The 27,499-nt window shown below is 37.0% G+C and overlaps 1 protein-coding gene and 1 non-coding gene across 2 annotated transcripts; both read right to left on the bottom strand.

The window, feature by feature from the left end:
- Nucleotides 1–15,719: 15,719 nt before the first annotated feature.
- On the bottom strand, nucleotides 15,720–18,974 carry LOC112031713 (gibberellin 2-beta-dioxygenase 8). Its single transcript, XM_024064419.2, has 3 exons — nucleotides 18,385–18,974; nucleotides 16,260–16,581; nucleotides 15,720–16,126 (listed from the first exon to the last, which is right to left on the bottom strand). The coding sequence occupies exons 1-3, from the start codon at nucleotides 18,843–18,845 to the stop codon at nucleotides 15,887–15,889; spliced, it is 1,023 nt and encodes a 340-aa protein (XP_023920187.2). The 5' UTR covers nucleotides 18,846–18,974; the 3' UTR covers nucleotides 15,720–15,886.
- On the bottom strand, nucleotides 17,759–17,832 carry TRNAV-CAC (transfer RNA valine (anticodon CAC)). Its single transcript has one exon. It is a non-coding gene; the product is annotated as a tRNA-Val (tRNA).
- Nucleotides 18,975–27,499: the final 8,525 nt, after the last annotated feature.

The following is a 27,499-nucleotide window of genomic DNA, read 5'->3' on the forward strand; positions in this document are numbered from 1 at the left end:
CACCATTATCATTCCATAGCCCCAATATAGTATTTTTCCTCCTCCTTTCCAATGCTTGAGCATGAAAAAATTTTGTGTTCTGGTCTCCTTCCTTATACCAATGAACCTTACTGCGTTACCGCCATATGGTCTACTTGTTGTCCAGGAGATCATTAATCTCCTTTCTAAGATGGTTAATATCTGCCCCTCGAGAACCATGCTGGTCATCCATAGTAAGGGAATTATGAGCCCTTCTTTTCTCTTGAATTTGCTTTGAAATATTTCCCACAACATTCTAATTCCAAATAGCAAGGGCATTTGCACATCTGTTAAGATTGGATGCTACCCCCTCAGGTGTGACAGACAAGGCACCAGAATCCCAGGCAGCTTTAATGACTTCATGACAAGCTTCCCTTTTGACCCATATGGCTTCCAAGTGAAAACGATGCTTGCTTTTGCGGGCTAGAGGGGGAGAGTCAGTAATAGTGAGGATGCAATGATCAAATGTAGACTCAACCAAATGATGCACTTTAGGACTCTTGAAATATTCAAGCCAATCAAAGGTAGCAAAGGCTCTATCCAGACGGAGAGATATTCTATCCAACCCCTCTTTCATATTGCACCAAATGAACTCTAAACCACAGTAACCCAGGTCTTTAAAGCCGCAAAAATTAACAACACGACGGAAGCTATCCATTTGGCTTTGTGAACATTGTGTTCCCCTGTTTTTTCATTCATGGAGAGAATTTCATTAAAGTCACCAAAACAAAACCAAGGCAAATTAAATTGATTACAAAGAAAAGAAAGTAGTTTCCAAGATTCTTCCCTGAGGTGGGTCTCCGGGTACCCGTAGAACCTAGTGAATCTCCATGAGAGACCATTGCCCGACTCAGTTATTATTGCATCAATATGGTGGTTTGAAAAGCCCTTGATTTCTAAATTTGTATCACTAAACCATAGCAAAGCAAGGCCCCCACTACGACCCCCGCTAGGAACAATTAACCTATTTGGAAAACCCAGTCTGAATTTCACCTTCTCCATAGCCTAATTTTTAATTTAGTCTCCGAAAGGAAGACTAGTTTGGGATTCCAACACTTGACATAATCGCCAAGCGCATGAACTGTCCGGGGGTTCCCAATTCCCTAGCAGTTCCAACAAAGGGAATTCATTACTTCTGGAGGTGCTGCTCAGCAGCCATCGCCGATCTCTCTTGGTTGTTGTATGCATCAGTAAGGATTGAGTCACGCAATTTTTTCAAAGGCATACCTTCATCTTCATCCATAAAATCAAGTCTGCCTAGTCTTTTAAAGCCTAAAAGCTCCTTCACGTTTTGTGTTTATGGGTTAGTATTTTGGGATTTTTTTCCTTGGGCTCTGGCAACTCTCTTCCAATTTCCTCTTATTGGGCTTAATGGCGTGTTGGTAGTCTCTAGACTATTAGGGGGCACTTTAAAATATTTCAGTGGGCAAGTGACTTCATGGGCCTCAGAGGGAGAAAGTTTTGGTCGGCCTACTATGGATGATTCATCTCCTGCCTCTTTTCCCAACCCATCAGTATAATGGAGATCCCGTGCGTGCTCGACAAGAGAAGGCTCAAGGCTGAAGGGGCGTACCTTGTCACGTAAATCCAGATTTTCTGCAGGTTGCGTATCTGATGTGCCATCTTGTCTTGAGTTCAAATCCAAATTTCGAAATTCGTGTGGCTTGGTAGAGTTGATGGACCCACCTGCTCCGCCTCTATATCTATCGAGTTGGAGGTCGCCAGAGTTTGCCAAGCATTTGAACTATCATCTTTCCAAACCTCGAATTCGTCACTACCCACCTTTCTAACTTTTCCAAGCCTACTCGTAGAACCTCCATTAGCTCTTAACTAGTCACTNACTTTCCACCATTTAATGTCATTGTCAATGAGAGAAGACATCGTGGGGAAACCTTCAAAATCTATTTGGGGCGAGATCACTTTGTATGTAGTAGAAGTTGGCAACCACTTATTGTCCCAAATATGAATTCTTCACCCATTGCCTACCCTCCACCTTGTGCCTTTTCTAATAACTTCAAGGCTGTTGTGAATACTACGCCAAGCATAGGAGGGGTTGCTGCCTTTCTTGGAGTTGAGCACATCCACATGAGGGAAGTACTTGGCTTTATAAACTCAGCCATTAGAGAATTTGGGTTTGTGAGGATTATCCATCCTTGCTTGGCCAACATGGCAAGGTTGAAGGCTTGGAGGTTTTGAAAGCCCATTTCTCCATAACACTTTGATTTGCACATTCTTCTCCAACTAACCCACGCAATTTTATTCTCCTCATTCTTTTGCCCTCACCAAAAGTTTCGCATCGTATTCTCCAAGTCCTTGCACACTGTCTTAAGAAGTTGGAAGCAACTCATAATGTATGTGGGCACTACTTAGGCAACTGCTTTGATGAGGATCTCCCTCCCACCAATTGAAAGAAGTTTTCCTTTCCAACCAGCCATTTTTTTAGCAACCCGGTCCTTAATTTCAACAAACACCTGAGATTTTGATTTCCCAATGATGGATGGGAGCCCGAAATATTTATTGTGCCTGGAATCTTGCACTGGGGCAAGAATGCTCATAACACTCTCCCCCACCTCCTGAAGGGTGTTCAGGCTAAAAAAGACTGATGACTTATCAGTATTGATTTTCTATCCCGAAGCCACTTCATAGTTATTAAGAATATTGATAAGATTTTGGCATTCTTGATCCTTTGCTTTGCAAAAAAGGAGACTGTCATCAGCGAAGAAGAGATGAGTAATTCTTAAGCAGCCTCTACAAATAGAAATTCCATTAATTTGTTGGTTACAAGTTGCTTCATAGATGAGAGCAGAGAGACCTTCAACATAAAAGAGAAATAAGCAAGGAGAAAGGGGGTTTCCCTGCCTAATACCCCTTGAAGGGATGATGTTTCCTTGAGCCTTACCGTTTATAATCATTGAGTAAGACACAGAAGAGACACAATGCATAATAAGATCAATCCATTTATTAGCAAAACCCAATTTCACCATCACTCCTTTAATAAAATTCTATTCAACTCTATCAAAAGTTTTGCTCATATCTAGTTTAATTGACATGTAATTTTCCTTCCCGTCATTGTTATGATTTAAATAATGCATAAAATCAAAAGCCACAAGAACATTATCTATGATTAAACGATCGGGGTGAATGCACTCTGATTTTCTGAGATAATGCTTGGTAAAATGGTCTTAAATCTATTGGCTAGGATTTTGGATATGAGTTTGTATGTGGTATTACATAGGCTGATGGGACAAAAATTTGTCATTTTTGTGGGATGGTTTGTTTTTGGGATGAGGGAGATATTGGTTTTGTTAATTTCAGTCATGGGTAGATTGGAATTCAGAACATTTAACACCATGTTTCTGATATTTGACCCCACAATGCCCCAGTATTTATGATAAAAAAATTGCAGACATACCATCAGGACCAAGAGCCTTGGTGGGATGAAGCTGTTGAAGTGCTTTGGTGACTTTGTCTCTTGTGAAAACCTTGGTGAGCTCAGTGTTCATCTCCTCCGTGACACATCTAGGAATAGCATTAGTGATCTCATCAATACCCGTGGGGAAGGAGGTGGAATATATGTTCTCAAAATAGGATATTGTAGTGACTGTAATACTTTCCTTAGTCTCACACCATTCACCATTATCATTCCATAGCCCCAATATAGTATTTTTCCTCCTCCTTTCCAATGCTTGAGCATGAAAAAATTTGTGTTCTGGTCTCCTTCCTTATACCAATGAACCTTACTGCGTTACCGCCATATGGTCTACTTGTTGTCCAGGAGATCATTAATCTCCTTTCTAAGATGGTTAATATTGCCCCCGAGAACCATGCTGGTCATCCATAGTAAGGGAATTATGAGCCCTTCTTTTCTCTTGAATTTGCTTTGAAATATTTCCCACAACATTCTAATTCCAAATAGCAAGGGCATTTGCACATCTGTTAAGATTGGATGCTACCCCCTCAGGTGTGACAGACAAGGCACCAGAATCCCAGGCAGCTTTAATGACTTCATGACAAGCTTCCCTTTTGACCCATATGGCTTCCAAGTGAAAACGATGCTTGCTTTTGCGGGCTAGAGGGGGAGAGTCAGTAATAGTGAGGATGCAATGATCAAATGTAGACTCAACCAAATGATGCACTTTAGGACTCTTGAAATATTCAAGCCAATCAAAGGTAGCAAAGGCTCTATCCAGACGGAGAGATATTCTATCCAACCCCTCTTTCATATTGCACCAAATGAACTCTAAACCACAGTAACCCAGGTCTTTAAAGCCGCAAAAATTAACAACAGACGGAAGCTATCCATTTGGCTTTGTGAACATTGTGTTCCCCTGTTTTTTCATTCATGGAGAGAATTTCATTAAAGTCACCAAAACAAAACCAAGGCAAATTAAATTGATTACAAAGAAAAGAAAGTAGTTTCCAAGATTCTTCCCTGAGGTGGGTCTCCGGGTACCCGTAGAACCTAGTGAATCTCCATGAGAGACCATTGCCCGACTCAGTTATTATTGCATCAATATGGTGGTTTGAAAAGCCCTTGATTTCTAAATTTGTATCACTAAACCATAGCAAAGCAAGGCCCCCACTACGACCCCCGCTAGGAACAATTAACCTATTTGGAAAACCCAGTCTGAATTTCACCTTCTCCATATGCCTAATTTTTAATTTAGTCTCCGAAAGGAAGACTAGTTTGGGATTCCAACACTTGACATAATCGCCAAGCGCATGAACTGTCCGGGGGTTCCCAATTCCCTAGCAGTTCCAACAAAGGGAATTCATTACTTCTGGAGGTGCTGCTCAGCAGCCATCGCCGATCTCTCTTGGTTGTTGTATGCATCAGTAAGGATTGTACTACCTGAGAACTTCAAAATTTCTTGAAAATCCATTGCAATGTTTTTCATCATGACCAAGAAGGCCATAATGGAAGCAAAAACTAGGAAGCCTTTTGTACTTAAAGGTAACCCAATACTTACCTCCATCCTGATTGACAATGTTACTGCCCCTTCGCAACAGCTTGTTGATGGGTAAATCCACGAGTATTCTCATGAATTTGGCTTGCTTTGAAAGCCAAGATCTCTTGAATAACTCAATATATTTCCCCAAACTATTACCCAGGTCCCTACCAACCTCTTCAGACATGCTTTCAAATGGGAGACCCCATACCTGAATCCAGAATGGGGAATGGGTGAACAAAATATTGTTGACCGATAACCCCTTTGTCCACCTACACAGGAGTAATAGATTATTATCAAAATTCCATGGACCATTACGCTCAACCCACTCCATTTGAAATTTGGAGTTAAACTTGAACAGGAGAATACTGTTCCCAACATCTACAATCCTTAAATTCGAACCCATCTTCCAAGCAAACCTTAAATTACTCTTTAAAGCTCGAATATTCTAGTGTTGATCTACTAGAAGCCGACCAAATAAGCTCAAAGCACACTCCTCTAATAAATTTGATCTACTGGTGGTTGAGATGGAGAAGCTTTCTTCTTCTTCTTTAGTAAGCTAAAGATGTTGAATTCCGTTGATGATTGATTGATCCATATCCATGGGGGTTAATCAAGCCCTAAGGCTTAGAAAACCCATCGATGACCCGTAGCAATGAAGGGAGAAAAAAACTCAAACAAGGTGAGAGAAAGGGACTCGTGTAAGGCGAGACAGAAAGGACTCCTACAAAGGGAGAGATAGTTGCCTACTGATACTTGTCAAATTGACAAGATAAAAAACATGGGACCTAATTTGTAACGACATGGCTGGGCTGTGTAAGGAGGAGTGGCAACGCTAATGTGTGGGTTCTATGGGGGAGGAGGGATTGCGGCGGAATGGTTAGGTGGTGTAGGGAGGAGTGGTAGAGACATGGTTGGGTTGTGAGGGGAGGAGCGACGACCTATGGGTTGCATGGGGGAGGAGGCCGGAGGGGAGACAGTGGAGTGGTTGGATTATTCAGGTTGTGACTGACAGTTGGGATGGCGGTAGTGTTTTTCAAAGGCATAAGTGGTCATGACTGACAGTTGGGATGGTGGTAGTGTTGTTCAAAGGCGTAAAATAATTTACACTTTCATAGCATTGGTTTTTTTTTTTTTTTTGGTCAAACCAAAATTGTTTTGGATTTTACTAATATTTTCAATCAAGCCAAACCCTTGAAAATTCCAAAAACGTTTAGGTCAACACAAACATTACATTACCATTTGTTTGATCGGGAAAATAAATATGATAAAAAAATAATCATTCACTAAAATAGATATTGTCAAAAATCTTATAACTCAATTAATATTTCTGGCATTTTTAAATATCTCTCTTTTTATTATAACTATCAAAGTTTAAATAAAAATAAAAATAGAGAGTTGCATTTATTGTTTAAAAGTAGAGAAAAATCTTGTAACTCAATTAATATTTCTAGCATTTTTAAGTATCTCCATCAAAGTTTAAATAAAAATAAAAATGTTGCATTTATTTTTTAAAAATAGATAAAAGGGAGTTGAGGAGTGTAGAACACTGAAACCTCTGCCTTATTGAAGAACCAAGTCCAGCATCATAGCCAACGCACCACTTAGGGTGCAAGTGAAGAAGTATAAAGTATATTATATTTATTATATATTTATGCGATTTATAATTGTTCAACTCATTCTATCTCTTCTCTCTCAATTTATTAAATATTACTAAATTTATTTTCTTTGATGAATTTACTTTTGATTAAAGAATAATGCCTTTGCATGGGAATTAACTAAAATAATCGAAAGTAATTTTATTTAATCAAAATGATTTATACTTGTAGGATTATTATAAAATATTTTTTAATTCTTATTTATGTTGTACTAATTTACATTAACCTTATAATATCAATAAATTTTATTATAAATTCTATTTCAATTATTTTTAGATATTTTTAGTCAATGTTGCTACTATTTATATACTTTAAATACATTTATTTGTATTTTAATTAATTATTAAATTAATTATGATATCATCTCGGTCCGACCTTAATAACCTTGAACCTCTCATTTTTCCGATTCTTTGAACAGTTTGCATCTGAAAACCATGGAAATAACTATTTCTAACTTTTCTATTGAAGTCTTTCAATCTTCCCTCATTTCTCATATTTCAAATAAGAGAATCGTTGATTTTTTTTTTTTTTTCTCTTTTGAATAATAAGGGAATTGCCTAGCCACTTTGAAATATTATGACATGAATATTCTTTTTGGATGCAAATCTGTAAGATGAAAGACATTTAACAAAATAACAATTGATGGACGACCACAATTCCCTCAGGCAATCTCTTTGTCCACAAAAGGGACCGACAAATGAAGGAACCCTTCCAGTTCGTCATCACTTGAACCCATTGGACAAAGAGAAGGTTGACAGTTCCTACATAATGGCAATATGTTACATGACCGCAAGAAATCTCTTTACTGTTGAAGTAACAATGATCCTCCCATTTACATTTCAAGGAAGTGTTACAGATAACCCATTCAAGCCTCCATTAACAACACTACCAACTGCTAGGAAAATGAGACAGGTATATATACAGATAGCTCACACCTACCAAGGTACAAAAAAAACTCTAGCTCACATATTCAAATATCTTATACTTCTCCTTTTACTGTAGCCATTCTAATTTTAGCATCGGAGACTTTATGGCAGGCACCACACCGGTGACTCACACTACTTCCTTTCACTCTTTCACCTTCTCAGAATCAGGTTGGCTTTGGATGGCTTCCCTCCTGAACAATCATTCTGACTGACGATCTGAGCATCATCAACAATGTTGTTGTAGACATAATAAATTTTACAATTGTTATTTGTTAAAGTGGTATGATTATTACAATATCATTTTTACATAAAATCATAATTGCAATCACTTTTGTGGTACATCTCAATTTATCAACTTAACATTTCAATTGTTGTGAAATTGAAATTTGTCATGAATTTTACAGTGACATACTGACATTATACTTTTTGTTAAAAAAAAGAAATGAAAAAAGGAACTCCTTTTTTTGATAGGTAAAACATTTAGGGGAAAAAAAAAGAACTCTAGAATTTTGAGTGCTATCTCCAAAATTATTTTTTACTTTTGTAACAACCTTATAGGCCACTAGTATGAAAGTGATTGTAAAAGAACATTCATATTAGTTCGTGTAAAATTTTTTGTCTATTTTAATATAAGAATTTATTTTTTTATTTTTTACATATTTAACTTTCAAAAACATTCAATTTCAAATTATCTATTTAATATTATATTTATTAAAATATCAAATTTTATTCATTTATTTTAATTATTTATTTTTCTTTACAGATAACATCTTATTATATTTATTAAAATATCAAATTTTCTTTATTTATTTTAATTATTTATTTTTCTTTACAGATAACATCTATTGTCTGCTTTATTGTAAAGAAATAATAAAAATTAAATATCAAATAAATAGTATTATGTAAATATACATTATTACTATAAAAACTATCATTTTTACGCAACTTTATATAGTTGTAAGGTTTGACGTTGATGAATTTTAAACTAATACGCGATACTTTTTCTTTCTTCCGAAAATTAAAAAAGCATTCAAAATTTTCCTTGAAATTTGTAGCAAAGTATGTGGCAGAAAAGAGTGCAACGCCATTAAGCTTAAACAAGAGGATGATATTAAAAGCAAATATTCAAACACGATGTGCCAACTCTTTTTTTTGCTGAATACGATTTGCCAACTCCAAGCATGCTTGTCGGCTACCATTTTATTTATACTTAAAAAGACGAGCACTTCCTATCCAAAAAAAAAAAAAAAAAGAAGGACGAGCACTTTCCTAAACAAAGCAGGCAAGTCACTGGTATTTGCCAGAAACTCGAGAAAAAGAAAAGGTGGGGACCTGAAAGGTCCCAATATTTGTGGGATGACATATTAAGTAGTTGAGTGTCAGTCCAGCACTCTAATTTAGTCAACAATCACACAATTACAACTCGCATGCTCTTCAAAACAACAACAATGTCGTAATTGAAAAAGAAAGACACAATTTTGTGTGTTGCAATTTTAGCCACGATTTTGAAAAGATGATACATGGTGTATTCAATACATGTAATTGTATGAATTTCACGTCAAAGTGGATTTCATCGTATCTGATGAGTGTGAACTCGTCAACACTGTTCGTCGGACGGAGATGATTCTTCAACCCTTGGAGATGAACACCGATGTGGTGCCTGCCACAACACCTCCGATGCCAAAGTCAGTAAAAGAAGCTTTCTAGGAAATGAACAATGTAATTGGAAAGAACTAGAAAGATCTCTTAGTGTTTTTTTGTGTGTATATACCTGATCTTCAGCAATGTGGGAGACTTATATATGTTCTCATGGCTTCTAGCCGTTGGTGTAGTTATGGAGGTCTTTATGCTCCTTTTGGTAACGTCTAGGGCTGTTTAATGTGCCATCACTGTCCTTCAACGGATTGTACAGTTGTTTCTGTAACCGGTTTGGGTTTGATTGCTTGCATTGAATGGTCTGGATATATTCGTCAGTAAAGCATATGATCGTCTCATGAGGCCAGAGTTTGTACTCGTCCGTGTCGATGGTATCGTCCGTGTGTACTTGAACTTCGTCAGTCCCGTCAGTTGCCCCCCGATTCTGTGTTCGTCATTGAAATGACGATCATAGAATGTGAGGAGTTTTACAGTTTACGAGTGTCGTTTGGGATTTCGATCCGCAGTAAATGCAAAGCGGCGGCGTTTCGCAAATCGTGGCACACGTGGCACGAGCTAGCGGGTGGAGTTAATGCTTTGATTTGGTGGGACTATTGGGCTTCCCGCTGGTTTTTCAGTTTTCCAAAGCCTCAGTTTAAAACCTTCTTTTGTTCACATTTTTCAAAAATTCTTTAATCATTTGCTTTGAGCATCCTCTCCGGCGACCTCTCTCTGTAACCTTTCTGCGAACTAGCAACCGGCGTGGTGGTGCTTCTTCTTCTGGTGGTGCTTCTTCTGCTAATCGCTTCCTTAAGGTACGCTCATTCTCCAGTGCTATGCTTCTCTGCTTTGCTATGGCTTTGGCTCTGATCTTTTTTTTTTTCTTTTTTTTTCTTTTTTTTCTTTTTTTTTTTTGTTCTAAATTCTATGGGGATTTAGTTTGCTGTTGTGTTGGCAAATGGCCATCTTGAAGAAAGGACATGATGGGCGTTATCTAGCTATTCGTGCCCCCAACCGCGAATGTTGATATTTCTTCTATGCTGGGGCTCCTTTGTATCTCCATCATCAAGCCCGTCCCTGATTTAGTTTCTTCCGACGAGGCTATCTTTGAAACTTCGTCTGTAGCCATATTCTAGCTTCTAGGAATCTGGATGAACTCCACTTTTTCAAACTCTTAGGTCAGGCGTTTCGTCAACTTGAGGTATTTCTGCATCCTTTCTTCTTTTGCTTCGTACTCTCCTATGATTTACCCAATTATTAGCTTTGAGTCGTTCTGGACTAGCAAGTTGCTGGCCCCCAGCTCTCTTCCGAGTCTTAAACCCGTCAGAATTCCTTCGTACTCAGCTTCGTTATTGGTGGCTGGAAATTTTAGCTGGACTCCATATTTCAATGTTTCTCCGTCAGGAGTGGTTATGACGACCCCTACTCCCCCTCTTTTTTGGGCTGATGAGCCATCAGTCTGTATCACCCATGTCTCGCCCATGCTGGCAATGCTCGGCTCGTCTAGGTGAGTGAACTCGGTGATGAAATCAGCCAGAGCTTGTGCTTTGATGGCCGTCTTGGGATGGTATTCCACGTCGAATTGGCTGAGTTCAATTGCCCATTGGACCATCCTCCCGGCTACCTCGGGTTTGTTCATAAACTTCTTGATGGGTTGGTCCGTCATCACTAAGACCGGGTTTGCCTGGAAGTATTGCCTGAGCTTACGCGAGGCTACTATCAATGCAAAGGTGATTTTCTCGATCCTCGGGTACCTGAATTCAGCTCCTTGGAAAGCTTGGCTGACGTAGTACACTGGGAGCGGTTTCCTATCTTCTTCTCGTATTAAAGCTGCACTGACGGCTGTAGACGAAACTGCCAGGTATAAGTACAAGTTTTCTCCTTCTTTAGACGGGCTTAGGAGTGGTGGATTGCTGAGGTAACGCTTGAGCTCTTGGAAAGCCGCTTCACATTCGTCGGTCCATTCAAAGGCTTGCTTAATGGTCTTGAAGAATGGTAAGCATTTGTCCGTTGCTCTTGACACGAATCTGTTAAGAGCTGCAATCCGGCCTGTGAGCTTCTGGACTTCCTTGACGGTCTTGGGTGATGCCATATTGAGTATAGCATGCACCTTCTCAGGATTTGCTTCTATTCCTCTCTGAGACACCATGAATCCTAGGAATTTTTCGGAGGCGACACCAAAAACACACTTGCCAGGGTTTAGCTTCATTTGGTATTGCTTAAGGGTATTGAATGTCTCCTTAAAGTCGTCCAGATGCGCGAGCTCTTCCCTGCTCTTGACGAGCATATCGTCGACGTACACTTCCATATTCCTGCCTATTTGTTTGACGAACATTTTATTCACCAACCTCTGATACGTCGCTCCTGCGTTCTTCAGTCCAAAGGGCATGACCTTGTAGCAGTAGAGCCCTTGACTAGTGATGAAGGCGGTTTTATCCTGATCCTCGTCAGCCATTTTTATTTGATTGTACCTGGAGAATGCGTCCATGAACGTCAACAGCTTGTGCCCGGCCGTGAAATCTACTAGCTGGTCTATTCTTGGAAGAAGGAAACTGTCCTTCAGGCAGGCCTTGTTTAGGTCCGTGAAGTCCACGCACATCCTCCATTTTCCATTTGCTTTCTTTACTAAGACAACGTTTGCTAGCCAGTCTGGATAGTACACCTCCCTGATAAAGCCTGCAGTCAAGAGTTTACTCACCTCGTCAGCAATTGCCTGGTCTCTTTCTGGCGCAAATGTCCTTCGTCTCTACTTGACAGGTTTCCTCTCTGGGTCCACATTCAACCTGTGTTGGATAACTTCTGGAGATATTCCTGACATGTCGTCATGGCTCCAAGCAAAGACGTCCAAGTTCTCCTTGAGAAATCGAATGAGCCTCGTTCTCATCTCAGGACTCAATGTTGTCCCTATTCTGGTTGTTTTCGTCCTTTCCCCCTCGATCAACTCCACTACTTCTAGTGCTTCCATCTTTTCTTCCTCTTTTTATTCCACTACCCACGTGTGGTTCTCCTTAGCTGCTAAAACAGCTTGATAGCATTCTCGAGCTAGAACTTGGTCTCCTTTAACTTCACCAATACCCTCTTCCGTTGGAAACTTCACCTTCAAGTAGTAGGTGGATGTGGACGCCTTCCACTTGTTGAGTGCTGGCCTTTCGATGATGACATTATAGGACGAGGGACAATTTACTACCAAAAAGTCTACCTGACGAGTCAACTGTTTTGGATACGTTCCCACTATTACTGTCAGTGTCACTATGCCCCAAGGTACACCTTGTCACCGCTGAAACTGACGAGTGGAGAATCGAATGGACGAAGTCTCTTGGGATCCAGTCTCAATTGTTGGAATGCAGAAAAGTAAATGATATCGACAGAGCTACCATTGTCCACGAGGACTCTTTTGGTGTTGAATCCTTCTATGGTGAGCATTATGACCAACGGGTCATTGTGAGGCTGTTTCACTCCTCTGGAGTCACTCTCGTTGAAGGTCATATCCTGAACAGTTCGTCTGTACTTTGGCAGGGGTGTCATATGGACGCTATTCACCTATCGTTGATGTGTTTTCTTGAGTGACTTGAATGAGCCCCCAGTGGTAGGCCCCCCTGCAATCGTCTGTATTTTCCCGACCACATTTTGAGGAGGTTGTGATTGACGGCCGTTGTTCTTGGAGAAGAACCCCTGTTGGCCTTTGTTTTCATCTCGGAATTTGTTGTGTTCCCCCTTCTTTACGAATTTCTGCAAATTCCCCCTCTATATCAATTCTTCTATTTGCTCTTTGAGATCCCTACAATCTTCGGTGTAGTGACCGTGATCTTTGTGGAATTGGCAGTACTTACTTTTGTCGTGGACGTTAGGAGATGAGTGTAGTGGCCGTGGCCACTTAAGATAATGCTCGTCTTTAATTTGCGCCAAAATTTTGTCAACAGGCATAACGAGAGGGGTGAATTTTACCGTTCGTGGATTTTTGTCATCCTTCCTTCTAACTCCATCATTGATTCGACGATCTGGACGGTCCCACTTCTGCCCTCTACGATCATCTTCTTTTCTTCCTTTGTCCCCTGGTCTGTCCGCGTCCTTGATAGCAGCCAATGCGTCTTCAGCGTTCATGTACTTCTGCGCCTTGAGGAGCATTTCAGCCATCGTCTTTGGGGGGTTCTTCGTGAGTGAGCTGACGAGATCCCTGGACCTCAGCCCTGCTTTGAAGGTCGTCAGCTACACCATATCGTCGGCTTCGTCTACCTCCAGTGTTTCCCTCGTGAAACGTTGTACATATGACCTCAAGGTTTCTTTTTCTCCCTGCTTGATGGTAAGCAAGTGGTCAGCGGTCCTCTTTGGTTGTTGTCCTCCAATAAAGTGACGCAGGAAGGCGTTGCTCAACTGCTCAAACGTATCGATTGACGATGTTGGCAACTTCGTGAACCATTCTCGGGCAGCTCTCCTGAGTGTAGTTGGGAAGGAGCGACACAATATTTCATCTGGGGGCTGTTGAAGTCCCAGGGTCGTCTTGAAGGTGTTTAGATGATCTTGAGGGTCCTTCAGCCCGTCGAAGGGCTCGAGCTGAGGTAACCGGAATTTCAACGGCACTGGGCAGTCGAGGACCGCTGTTGTGAATGGTGAATCTGTCGCCCGGACCATCCGATCCACGCTCCGCTCTGTTTTTTCTTTGATGGCGTTCCTTAGTTCGTCCATCTCCCTCCTCATCTCCCGAAGAATATCTGAATTTTGCTCGACGGGAGTGTTTGGCCTTCGATGGTCACTTCTTCTGTTGCTATCCCCCTCATCTTCCTGATTTCCCTTCGAACGATTTTCCTCTTGCTGAAGTCATAATCTCATTTCTTGGTTTTGCTTAGTCAGTTCTTCAACTGTGGCTGCAAGGGCTTGAACTTGCTGAGCTAGGGCTGCAGCATCTTGATTAGACTCCATCCTAAAAAGAACAAGAATAAGGAACCACTATTTCGAGTTTGAACACGAAAAAATGTCGTTCCCCACAGATGGCGCCAAACTGATGGGTGTGAACTCGTTAGTTACGTTCGTCGGACGGAGATGATTCTTCAACCTTTGGAGATGGTCATCGGTGTGGTGCCTGCCACAGCGCCTCCGATGCCAAAGTCAGTATAATGAGTTTTATGGGAAATGAACAATGTAATTGGGAAGAATTAGAAAGATCTTTGGAGTTTTTTGGGTATCAGTACCTGTTCTTCAGCAATGTGGGAAACTTTATATATGTTCTCATGGCTTCTAGCCGTTGGGTAGTTATGGAGGTCTTTAATGCTCCTTTTGGTAACGTCTGGGGCCGTTTAATGTGCCATCACTGCCCTTCAACGGATTGTACAGTTGTCTCTGTAATCGTTTCGGGTTTGATTGCCTGCATTGAATGGTCTGTATATGTTCGTCAGTAAAGCACATAATTGACTCACCTAGCCAGGGTCTGGATTCGTCCGTATCGATAGGATCGTCCGTGCGTGCATGAACTCGTTAGTCCCGTCAGTGACTGTTGCGAGTGGACAAAAAAGTAATTTAAGTTGTAGATTCAAATTAAAACCAATTTATCAATTATGATTTGTTGTGAAAACGTTGTAAAAATGTCATGGAGGTAACATTCTTCTATTTATAACCCAATTACAATGCTAAATTAAGTCCATATGGGACAGCCCAAATTTCAATTAGGTTTTTTGTTGCAATTTTTAGATTAAATGAAAATCCTTTTAGCCAATGGCCATTACTATTTTTAATGACCCCACCTTCCTTGGCTTTACTTGGATTTCCTATCACATTACCGCTTGTTTTTTTTTTTTTTTTTGGTTAGGAGAGATTTTCAACCTATGACGTCTATTCCTAATAATATCTCTTTATCATCAGACCAAGACACCAATCAATTTTTGGTGTAAGCGGGAATTGAATCCCAAATCTCTTATTCAACTATCAAATACTTTACCAATTGAGGTAAATGAAACCCACTTACTATTTGTATTTAAGGTAATGGACAAGCAACCAGTATAAGAGTTTTTTTATTTTATTTTATTTATTTAGGATAAGCAAGGTAAAAATATTCCTAAGCAAGATGAAGGGCATGGTGAAATAATTGGTGGATATTTTTTTTTTCCCGACAAAATATGTAGTTGTTTCCAACTTCCACAAGAGAGCAATGCATAAGAAAATGATAATTGTCTCTATTTTATGTACTACTATTATACATGAGACTAAACGTATTTGGGCACCCCTCGAGAATGCCTTGCAAATGCTCTCTGTATGTATAAGCAATTTTGTTAAATAAATAAAACCTTCCTTTTTAATAATAAATAAAAAATAAAAACAAATAAAAACAAATATCCATATTATTTAAACAAATTTAATTGAGGTGATATTTTGTACACAATTCTAAACTCCAATTAGTTAAGGGTTGATCCCTTGATATTGGAGACTCCACTCCAAATAAGTTGCCAACTTGCTAGTCATGATGATGATTAATTGCAAATCCCAAGACGAAATAACGTCATCTCAAGAAAAACATCCGAAAAATTTTCTTTTGCATTATAGTAATCAATTACAAATGATTGACCCAGCATCCGATAATGCTGAAAATTGCTATAGCTTTCCTTTTTTTTCCCCCTAATTGAACTACACTTGTAACACCCCCACTCGTTGTTCTCTCTAACAATCACAGCAAGGCCTATATAGTCGATGAAAACGATAATACAAATGTATATTATTGGCTTTGGACAAGAAACCTAGGAAGGCCTATTTTAGATCCCAATTTTTGAACATCCTCTTGGACTTGTTGCCTGTACTCTCTAAAGCTGAATTTTCTGTAGACTGAAGGCTCGTGACAACTATGTATCACAGTGTCATATGAAGGACAAAAGAAATATGCGGTGGAAAACCTTTCCATCAGAGAATTGGTGACAACTCTGTGTTGTACACTCTTATACACATCATTGCTCCATGCCTATCCATGAGATTATTACCAGCAAAACAAAAAAAAGAAACAATTATTAGTGGGTGGACTTTAATATAAATATATGTATAAATAATTCAAAGTAGGTAGTGTAATATCATCTAATCAAAGACATGAAATTTACCTGAAATAAGTCACCAATGTTGATAATTAAAGCCTCTGGGTTAGGTTTAACAGAAATCCATTTCCCATCTTTCACTAATTGCAACCCACCAACTTGATCTTGATGCAATATTGTGAGGAAGTCACTATCGGTGTGTGGCATTAGACCAAATACCTCTGAAGGTATTGGGCATGGTGGGTATCGATTCATTCGAAGATAGCAAGTGCTAGGCAAGCAATGTTCTTGGAAGAAAGTGGATTTGTGACCCAATTTCTCAGCTAAAACTTCAGCTAATTTTTGTGCCAGACTAGAAACTGTTGTGGCGAACTGTCCAATTGTTGAGCTGGATATAAAAATACAAGTATATTAATAAGAATAAAAAGATATATACTAAAATAATTAGTAGGGGCAGAGCCACTGAGATTCCGTGCAAGTTTAAACTTTAGAGTCACGATAATGCCGCTGATAATTTCATGCAAGTTTTGAGTACGACTAACTTTAAAACTGTTAATGTGACAAGTTATTAATTATAAATAATAATGTAATATCAATACTGAATCTAGTTGAGAAATAATTATAACCTATCAATTTTTGTAATTGTAAATTTACTGTGAAAAATATTATGGATGTTCTATTACTTGTACAGGGTTTTAGTCGTGTATGACATAGAATATCATTCCCACACTTGCGGATATTCCTAAAAACCTAATGGTCAAAATCTTTGTTCATTACCTACCTGGAGTTGACGCTAGATATGGCTAGTAGTAATTCAACCAAAGCAATAGTCCCTACATCCATTAAGGCCAAATTTTTACATCCAATCGGTCTCCGTTTACCTCATCATGATGAGAAGTTATATCACGCAGCAGACATATGCATTCATTCAATCCGTCATTTCAAGGGAAATGTATTGGTATGTGTATCAAATTTTTTTTACCCAATTATCTCATACATATGTATAAGATAATTATTATAATAAAGTATGTATTAATGTGTTGGTAAGTTGTAACAAGTTTTTACCATAGAAGGTGCAAAATAGATAGGAAACATGAGAGAGAGAGAGAGAGAGAGAGAGAGAGATCTAGACCATGCATGCAGAGTCCAGCTATGTTGGTCATAGATTTCTGAAATGTAAGAAGGTACTACTGACCACTGTATCAGTAAGATGCATGCACCACTACTACCGTTTGTTTATTTGCCACGTATCCTCTGCAGTTCCCGTATATCTGAAATCTATTTCTGATACATATAGCTTCCAAATGCAAAACGACACAAAAAAACACCGATGCAAATTTGACACATGCAATTCGTGAAGTACTATGCGCATATCTACCATTGCACAGCTAGAAGCTGTGGTTCGAAAACATTCACATGTGATATTGTGAAGCAGAAGCTGACTCATCTAGTAGATGTGGTTAGCTGTCTGTTTCATTTACTTTCTATGAAACTGATGTGTGGCAAAAAAGCCAAAGCTTCCACTGATTCAATCTAAACCCAAAATATTAAAGAAAAACAATTTATGTCTGAGCCCGGGTTCGAACCGGGGACCTCTAGTGTGTGAGACTAGCGTGATAACCAACTACACCACCCAGACGCACGCTCAATGTTTTGCTAATTTACTAATATCCTCTTAGCTATGGTCTCTCACATCTATAAATCCTTTTATGATATTTAAGCAATTTTGTTTTTTTCAATAGTTGAGAAAGGAAGGATTTAGACCCTTGAACTTTGACGGGTTTTCGTTGGAGACACTAAAAAAACGTCAATTGAGTTATAAAAGTCTTGACTACAAACATAATATCTATCATCACAACAAATGTTGAGTAAAAGAATAAGGATAGAAATTGGGCCTCCGTCTATATCACACGATGACATGCACCCTAATCAGTTACAGCATGACTATCAGAAACGAGTTGAGCCTAAAAAAGCAATATTATAGCTTGTTGTAGAAATATATGTTATAAGATTTTGTCACCTTATTCGAACTTTTTTTTTTTTTTTTTTTGAAACCCTTATTCGAAACTTTTTTATATCTACCTAATTGACAAAAAAAGAAAAAAAAAATGAAAAGGAAGAGACAAAGAGAGTGCTAAGCAAAAACCAAAGTATTTTGGTTAATTAATAAATATTATTATTATTATTATACCTGAGACTATCGAAACCAGCAGGTGGTGAAGTCGAAATATCAAGCAAAGGAATGTGGAAAGCTTCAGACCAAGACAACTGGCTGAGGCAAGTGGCTGTAGGTGTGCCCCAACGGTAGCTACCAGCTGAAAAATTCAGGTACTTCTCCTCTTTGGTCTTCATATCAAAGGGTTGCTTAAACACCCTCTCTTGCATAAACCTCATCTTCTCCAAGATTTCACAGGAAATCCCATGATTCACAACTTGGAAGAAACCCCACTCTTGTGAAGCCCTATCTATCTCCAACTTGCACCCCTCTCTCTCACCTTCATCACCATGGTCTAAACGGCTAAGGTCAATCAATGGAAGCTCACATTCCTCCACCATCACAACCTGCTTGTTCTTTGGGGTAATCTTTTTTCCGATGGTTATTTTGCCGAAGAGGGTCTTGTAGGCTTCATGAAATGGTGGGTCCGAGTCCATACTTAGCTGCTGAAATTAGAACACAGTGTGAACAGAATGTTAATATATAAGAGCTTTATATATAGGGAAAGGTAGCATAAACTTAGGTTAAATTAGAGGCTAGGCTTTAACAAGTGGGTGTTTTTTGGAGATAGAGACAAGGAGAGAACGAGTGGGACAAATTTATTTTTCCATTTGTTCCTGTTTCTTCGTCGTCGATGAAAACGTTTTGGCTTTTCTTTTTCCAAGTTTTGGACTTTGGACACAAAGCTGATCCATGTCTTCTTCTTAGACTTGAAGACATCTATTTTCTTTAAATTAATTTTTTTATTAGTGTTTTCTATGGTGATTACTTATACTGTTCGGCGCATAGACACCTTTTTTTTAATCTGACTAAGTTTATTATTTTAGTTAATTTATAAATTTTTAGATATAGTTATATTTCTACACTTTAAGTAAAACTTTATAAGCTTAAACTCTTGGGTGGGTTCTATCTAGTCTAATAATGTGAAAAGAGTGTGTAAAAAACTATTCATATAAACTTAGCAATGAGAATTGAGTTGAGTTTGGGATGAAATGGATCTTTTATAAACTTAAACTATCTAAATATTTTAGATATCAAATTCTATTACTTTAATTTCAGAAATTACACCTCATACTCATCTCAATTATATTTGAAAAACTTAATCATATCCCAAACTCACCTATTTATACTATGAATGGTGTCAAATGCGTTGGATCAAGCTAGGTTAACATAAATTGAACGTCAAAAATACTATATATTTAAATTTAAGGGACTACTAAGAATTTTAAAATTAAGTAAAAAAATATTTTAAGGAAAAAAGAATGACACTAATTTTTGTTATAAAAACCCCTAGTTTTCTAGAATACTACTATCAAAATATAAGTATTAGTAAGCACTTTTAAATAAATTAAACAATCACTTAAGATATAAAGAGAAATGAACTTACTTTGGTTATAAAAACTTTAGTTTTTTGTATAAATAAAATTAATAGTGGGGGTATTTTGATAGATTTTTTTATGTATAAGAAAGTGATATCTCAACCTTTGACTAGATTATTTCATTCCTTACTTATGAGATACACTAAAAGTCTAATAGATCAATAGTATGATAGATTTAACCTGAAACTTTTAGATTTACATTTCACGTCTTAGACAAATAAGGGGTCATTTGATACTATTATTTAAACAACAGTTTTCAGTGTTTAAACACAATAATATGTATTTCCACAACATTTTTCCACCCACACATATTTTCACAATACTTAAACAACAATACTAAAAATCTTTTACCAAATAGGTCCTAAGCCTACCACCTGGATGCCCCTTAGTTTAATAATTTAGTATATAATCACGTTGGGTCGGAATATTTAAGTGGGTTTGATAATTTGAATCCAAACACACCCTCAACCCATTTAAACAATAGCAAGCCATTATTAAAAAAAAGCCCCTAAGCCCAACGTCTTATAATCCCTGCCTAAACTTGCCCTTTCAACCAAAAATCACTTTCTAATTAAAACCAAACCCAATTAATTAATCACTTTCCAAATAAAAGCAAAAACAATAAATTATTAGCTTGTTGCTGAGGTAAAATTATTAGGTACATCGGGAGGACTAGGTCCTCCCAACCAATGAGATGATGTCATCTATGCGAATGTATAAGTGAATTTTCTAATTAGTACAAATTATTAGCTCGTTGATGAGGTAAAATTATTAGGTACATCAGGAGGACTAGGTCCTCCCAAACAATAAGACGATGTCATCTATGCAAATGTATAAGTGGGTTTTCTAATCAGTACAAAAAATAAATAATAAAAAATTACCAGGTGATATCATATTTACTTAAATAACAATATTTTATTAATTAGGAGGTCAAAACGGACTACGTCAGCAGTACTCCTGATCAAACTAATAATTCCTTGTTGATGAGACCTTACTTTTTGGGCTTAAAATCATTTCCTAGATAAGTGCAAACATGATAAATCATTAGCTCCTTTAGTGGGACCTTTTTATTTTATATGTCATGTCATCGCCCACGTATATGAGAGAGGACATCATGACAATTTGGACTTTTATATTTTCAATTGAATTATTAAGTAAGAAAAATACATAATAAGCGTTTAATAACTTATTTATTAGTGGATTCTAGTTAACTCAACGGCTAAAATTTTTTATCATAAGCTATTTGAGATTCAAACTTCAAACTTTGTCTACACTAAAAACTAATTAGTGTCTTAACATGATTATAGAGAGCAATCATAATAAAACTGATGTCATAGATTTAAATAGAAAAGAAAAAAAAAAAAGCTTGTTTATTAAAATAAAAAGTGGTGTTCAATAACTTATGGGTTATTGATTAATGTTATAGATACAATATTGTTCGCAGTTTTTTTCATAATTGTTGATATTACATGTTGTGATTAGAATAACATCATTTTCATGTATCCACCATTAACACCAATTTAATTAAATATGCAATAATAAAAGCAGGTCATATCAGTAGTAATGAAGAAAAACTGGATCCCTAGAATTTTTTTGTTATTTATTTTGCCAAAAATATCATCCATATAAATACATGTCCTCCAATTTTTTAATATTTATAACAAAATTTTATTTAACAAAAGTTTTACAGTCTATACTAGGCAAAAATATTGTATATACTTGACATATACAACCTATGTGAGACTGGCATATAGGCCCACAACTACGAGATACACATGTCTATCTCACAGAGGTCTTATATGCCAAGCATATAAGGTATTTTTTGTGGGGTCTATATATCAATCTCACATAGGTTTTATACGCTAAACGTATAAGATATACTTTCTCCTATACTTGAAACTCACAAATAAAAAGGTATAACCCTAAAGAAGAAAAGGTAAACAAACAAAAACTCTAATTCCTTACAACGAAAGTAAAACGTGTAAAATCAGAGATATATATCACTTGCACCTCATTTCATGTGTTTACTTCTGAAATATAAAAAGTGAAAACAATTTTTCTTTCCATTTCCGTATAATTATACAACATTATCATACGGGAATAATTTACTCATATCAAGTTCTTAGCAAATAACTTTTACATTAAAAAGAATATACATACATATAATTCTGTAATGTATTTAACGGAAACTTTTAAGTTGGATTTGTGTATTTATATGGTCCTTCGGAACATAATAGGCTAGCTATGTATATATATATATATATATATCTTTCTTGAACGTGTGGCCACTTGGACTTGTCTCCCGGGAGTAATTTTGATTTTTCTCTTATGGATTTTGCCTACACTAACTAGGGTTTCTGTCTTTTTATACTCGTATATTTTGTATGTTTTCTTTTATGAAACAGTGAAAACAAGAATAGCTTATCGAAAAATAAAAAAGAGTGAAAACAAAAATATGGTCATACTAATGCTAGAGGAGTAAAGAGGACCGACAAAATATGTGTCGTTAGCTGAAAATATGAACTTAAAAAAGAAATGTAACACAAATTTATAATAACCTATTAGTTATATATTTAGGTTTCACAGAAAACATTTAACCTCAACTTCATGGAAGTTCTATAATTTAGCACGTTGGATTCCTTGGGGTAGTTCTAATTTATATGGTTCTTAAAAACCTAAGCATTTTTAATTAAATGAGTGATTCTTTTCTTTTCTTTTCTTTTTTACCATGTCATCACTATCTTTCATGTATAAAATTAGTGCTGGTTTATATTTGTTACATTGATGACGAAGAAAAATTTGAATAATTTCATGATAGAATTATTGTTATTATTATATTATTTAAAGAGTTCTAGAGAATATCTTTGGGGTCCAATTATTCGAGGTCCAAAAATTAGGTGAGTTATACTTTTTCCAGAAAGACCTTATTGGCCAATTTCTTGTGGTGTTTTAAAAAAGAAAAGAAAAGAAAAAACATACTTATGTAGGTGCGTTGAATTTTATGCACCTTTCCTCCTTTATTAGAGACCATAGACTTGAAGATCTAATTGTGTGGGCTCACCTTGCCCGGAATGTTGTAGAGAACATAGGAACCTCACATATCAAGGCTGATAAAAAAATATGACCGGAAAGATCTGGCAAAACAATATACTTGCTATTTTAAAATTATCACATCCTCAAGTAGGGATGGAGAAAAATTCTCTTCAGTACTTATTGGATTTGTCAAGAACATCTTATTGTTTACGGCTTTTCATTGCAGGAAAAAAACTATAATGCGAATCTGACTTGTAATGGATAGTTACAATCTGGACTTGACACATCCAGTGCCTAAATCCAATGGTGACTCAGCTCACAGGTAAAAGTAGTGGTGTAACTAGTCCTACAGTACCATATATGTTTTTTAAAATCAAGAAATGTTGTTGTCAAAAGCATGTTTTATTCGGACCATTGGTCCATATAGCAATCTCTCTCTCTCTCTCTCTCGTGAGTGTTATGGGTTCTTAAAGCACCTGACCAATCTCAATCAGTGCAGTATTTTTGACATACACACATCGTATAATTACAAGGAAGAATGGTCTAAGGTATTGATTAGAAGATTTGAGCCCGGAACTTTATGGATTACATGAAGCAGAGAACCATTAATTAGACCAATCACTTGGTCTTGGTCAACAGAAGCTTATAGATGCAAAAATTTTCCTGGCCACATAACAAAGTATACATGCTTAAATTGATGATCAAATTTTCTTTAAACATTACCTGTTTTAGAGTCTCCAACAAGGTTCCGGACTTCTAATCTGCAATGCACATCAACTATGGGAGCTTTGATGGAACTGATCAGTTCTGCCAAGAAAGTAAAGAATATTAAAATTTCAGCTAATTAATTTTGGATAGTGATATGCAAGAGAGTGAACTTCAAAGAGAAGGGCTAGATGGAGAGTGAAAGATTACTTGCATGGCAATGCACGAAGATGAAGACGTGGACGTGTACTTTCTTTTTTAAAATTTTTATGTAAAGCTTATCTCTCTAACCTTGTTGACTACAATGATAAAGGAAACAAAAGCATGAGAATGGGAAGCGATTAGGACAGGGAAAGATCTCTTTGCTGGGCTAGAAAAGGAAAAACTAGTTAAAGCGACTAGGACAGGCTAAACAATTTAAAGAAATAAATAAGTTGCAAAAGAAACTAGCTAGCCTTCCTAATTGTAACTTAAAAGAAGAAAAAACACAGATTCTACCTATTTAAGATAGCATGTGCCTGGCTAGCTACTTAGCGACATATGAAAGAAAGAGAAGCAACCTTTATATAAAAGAGAGAGGACAGATAGAGAGACTGCGTGAATGAGTGTAGTCCAGTATGGTTGGAGGGAGATATTTTATAGGCCAAAAAGCGACTTAATCATTAGGATAATATTTATTGCACACAAATTCTTACACAGTTTTACACGCATCCAATTTTTGAATTGAAATTGACTTAAAGTTACGATTTTTAATTTTAAACTCAAGTCACAATTTCAATTAAAAAATGAAATGCATATAAAATTATGTAATAATTTGTGTATAATAAACACAACTCTAATTATTATATCACAATTGGTGTGTAAAGTCAAAAGAAAGTGAGTGGGGATTAAAAGCCTATGCCTAAGAGAAGAACACGCGGCTCATGGTGCTATCAGAAAAATAATTTCAGGCTGGAATTTTTTTTTTTTTTTTAATTTTTACTTTTGCCTTCTTTAGGCTAAGATGGGACTTTCCATTTCTAGTAGTGTGTACTGTGTACATAATAAGAGTGCAAAAGATAAGAGAGACTTGGAGGAATGACAACCAATTAAAATGGTGCAAGATTTATTGATGAGACTTGGTTCAACATGCACCAATTGAAAGTTTGGTGAACCTTGTTTGTGTGTGTGTGTGTGAAATCTATGAAGCAAGGCACATGATTGGCCAACGGGAGTTGGTTTATTAGTAAGGCTTGAACACTTTGCTCAAAAAGTTTATATTCGATTTCCACTATCAACAGTCCATTTTGATGAACGATCCATAAGTTTAATATAAGTCCTCTTTAAAATATGTGGCTTGCCCTGAACTTGGTACAGGATAACCTCTCTCTTACCTAAACTTTTCTTTGCCTAAAAAAAAAAAAGGCAGTTGATTAGTCTCGGACCAACGGAAAACCGTACACCTGTGAGTAGATATGTCGGCACATATCGATTCCAGAATCTAGCTTAGCTAGACTCACATGCATGTATAATTTCACGTCGAGTCCTATAATTTCACGTTGATTGCAGAAACTAGCTAGCTAGGATGAGACTTAATGAGGCCATGCAGTACATGTAAAAGGACATATATAGTATCACCATTACAGCATTGATGGGTATAATGAATTGATTACCTTCCAGCATAAATATCTCATGATATATTACACGCGAGTTGTGTTTATTACATACATTCTGCGAAAATATCACATTTTTACAAATTATGTTGTAATTTATCATTGTTTAAAAAATATGTAAAAATTTATTATTTTTTGAGTACTTGAATTTGGCGAAATTGAGTTTTCTATGGTACTAAAGTTTATGAAACTCAAGTACCATAGAAAAATTTTGAAAATTTTTTATATGCAAAAATATCACATTTTTACAAAATATGTTGTAGTCTATCACTATTTCAAAAATATGTAGAGATTTACCACTTTTTGAATACTTGAGTTTAGCGAAATCGAGTTTTTTATGGTACTAGAGTTTATGGAACTCGAGTACCATGGAAAAATTTTGAAATTTTTTTATGGTACCATAAAAAATTTTCAAATTTTTTCATAGTGTATTTTTTCAAAGAACTTGAGTTTTTGGAGTTTGAATTTCAAAAAAGTAAGTACAGATCCTTACATATTTTCAAAATAATGATAAATTGCTAATTTTTTTGCTAAATAGTGGTAGTGAGCCATTTTTGCCACATACATTGTATGCAACAAGTTTAACTCATTTTATAATAGCCATTTTTGTTAGCCTGGGTACTTCTTCTTTTTCCCCAGACAATCTTGTTCTTGAGGAAGAACCATACGTTTCAATGATCAGGCTACGTGGCCTGCTGCTAACGTTAAGATGCCAGATTTTATACTGGTTTAGTTCTCATATTTTAAAGTCTCTTTGGAAATACTAAGTTGTGAGTGAGTTAAAGAAGTTTACTGGTATATGCAATATATTTAAGAATTAAACCTTTCCGGATATACACTACTGTCAATTTCTTTAAAACCTTCCATTTCTAACAATTGTAAAATTTATAGTCTATAGCATTGTTGAATCCAAAATAAAGTGATAACCAAGAATTGACGTACTAGAGTAAGAAACTAAAAATTAAACAAGAGTCAACTTTAAAATTAACATCTTAAATGGCTATTAAGCCATGCCAGCAAGAGCATTCATATTAGGTCTTGCAAATGCCATATGTTAGCATGTTTAGCATCAAAGCTCGAAAAACCCCCCATTACTCGGACTTGTAAACCCCAAAAAATTTACAATTGTACTATAGTATCATTCCAAATATATGATGGTACTGTAGCACAATCCCAAATCTCATATATTGTTTTTTATTCCAAAAAATCTATTGGCTCTTTCTCTCTCTTTGTGTCTTCTCTTCTCCCTCTCTCTAGAACAATCCAAGCTCCTTTCTCACACATCTTTCTTTAGCTCACGGTGGTGGCTATTTTCTGGCATGGACATATGTTCAGCGTGGGTATGGGGGCGTGAGCTGGGTTGTGGGTTTGGTGGCGTGGACGTGGGTTTGGCGATGTAATCTTCTCATCTTCGATAATGAGCTGCTCAGCTCATCAATGACTAGGATTTGTGCTCAAACTTTGCCACTAGCTGATGACTGGGATTTACAAACAAAGCTTTGTCGGTGTCTTGGTGTTGGGGGTTTTGAGCTAAATGTCGTGGCGAGATGGGTTGTGCATGTCAAGGTGGGTTATGGTGATGTGTGTAGTGGTGGAGATATGCATGGTCATGGACTCACGATGAGGTGAGATTGGGTGGGTCGTGGCAAAGGTGAGTGGGTTTTGATTTTGGGGTGGATTCCGATTCTGATGTGGTTTGGATTTTGATTTTTTGCTATGAATTTTTGTTTTTTTGGATTCAGATGGTTGGATTTTGGATTCCAATTGGTTGGACTTTGGATTCCGATGGGGTTTGGGTTGGATTCAAATTGGCTAGCTTGGTTTGGCATCGTGGTGGTGTGGTGGCGGCGTGGTGGTGACTATGGTGGGTGGTGTTTGGTCATCATGGGTCACTATGGTGGCTTTATTTGGTTGTCGTTGGTCCTAGTGGGTCTGTTATTGTTGTGTTTTTTGCTCACTATGTTGGTTTGATTTAAAATGATTCTTGGTGGTGGGTGGTGTGACTATGTTGCTTAGCGGAGGTGGGTGGTGTGACTGGAAAGCTAGACGGTGGTGGTGGGTGGTTGAGAGAGAGTAAGAGAAATAGAGATTAGAGAGAGAAGTGAGAAATATTTTTATATTATTTTTATTTGTGGTATGGTAAAATAAAACCTGGGATGTTAGGTGTGTTGTAAAATAGTATGATATAAATGATAAAATAGCTTTTGAGATGATAAAATGGAATTTTTTGTAGAAACTGGATGTGAATACTCTAAGTACCTTGTGAACAGCCAATAGCTTTGCAAAACAACTAGTAGTAGGGAAGCCATATTAGCAACAAGG

Source organism: Quercus suber, unplaced genomic scaffold (assembly GCF_002906115.3).
Source record: "Quercus suber isolate HL8 unplaced genomic scaffold, Cork oak 2.0 scaffold_606, whole genome shotgun sequence".
Classification (NCBI taxonomy): domain Eukaryota; kingdom Viridiplantae; phylum Streptophyta; class Magnoliopsida; order Fagales; family Fagaceae; genus Quercus; species Quercus suber.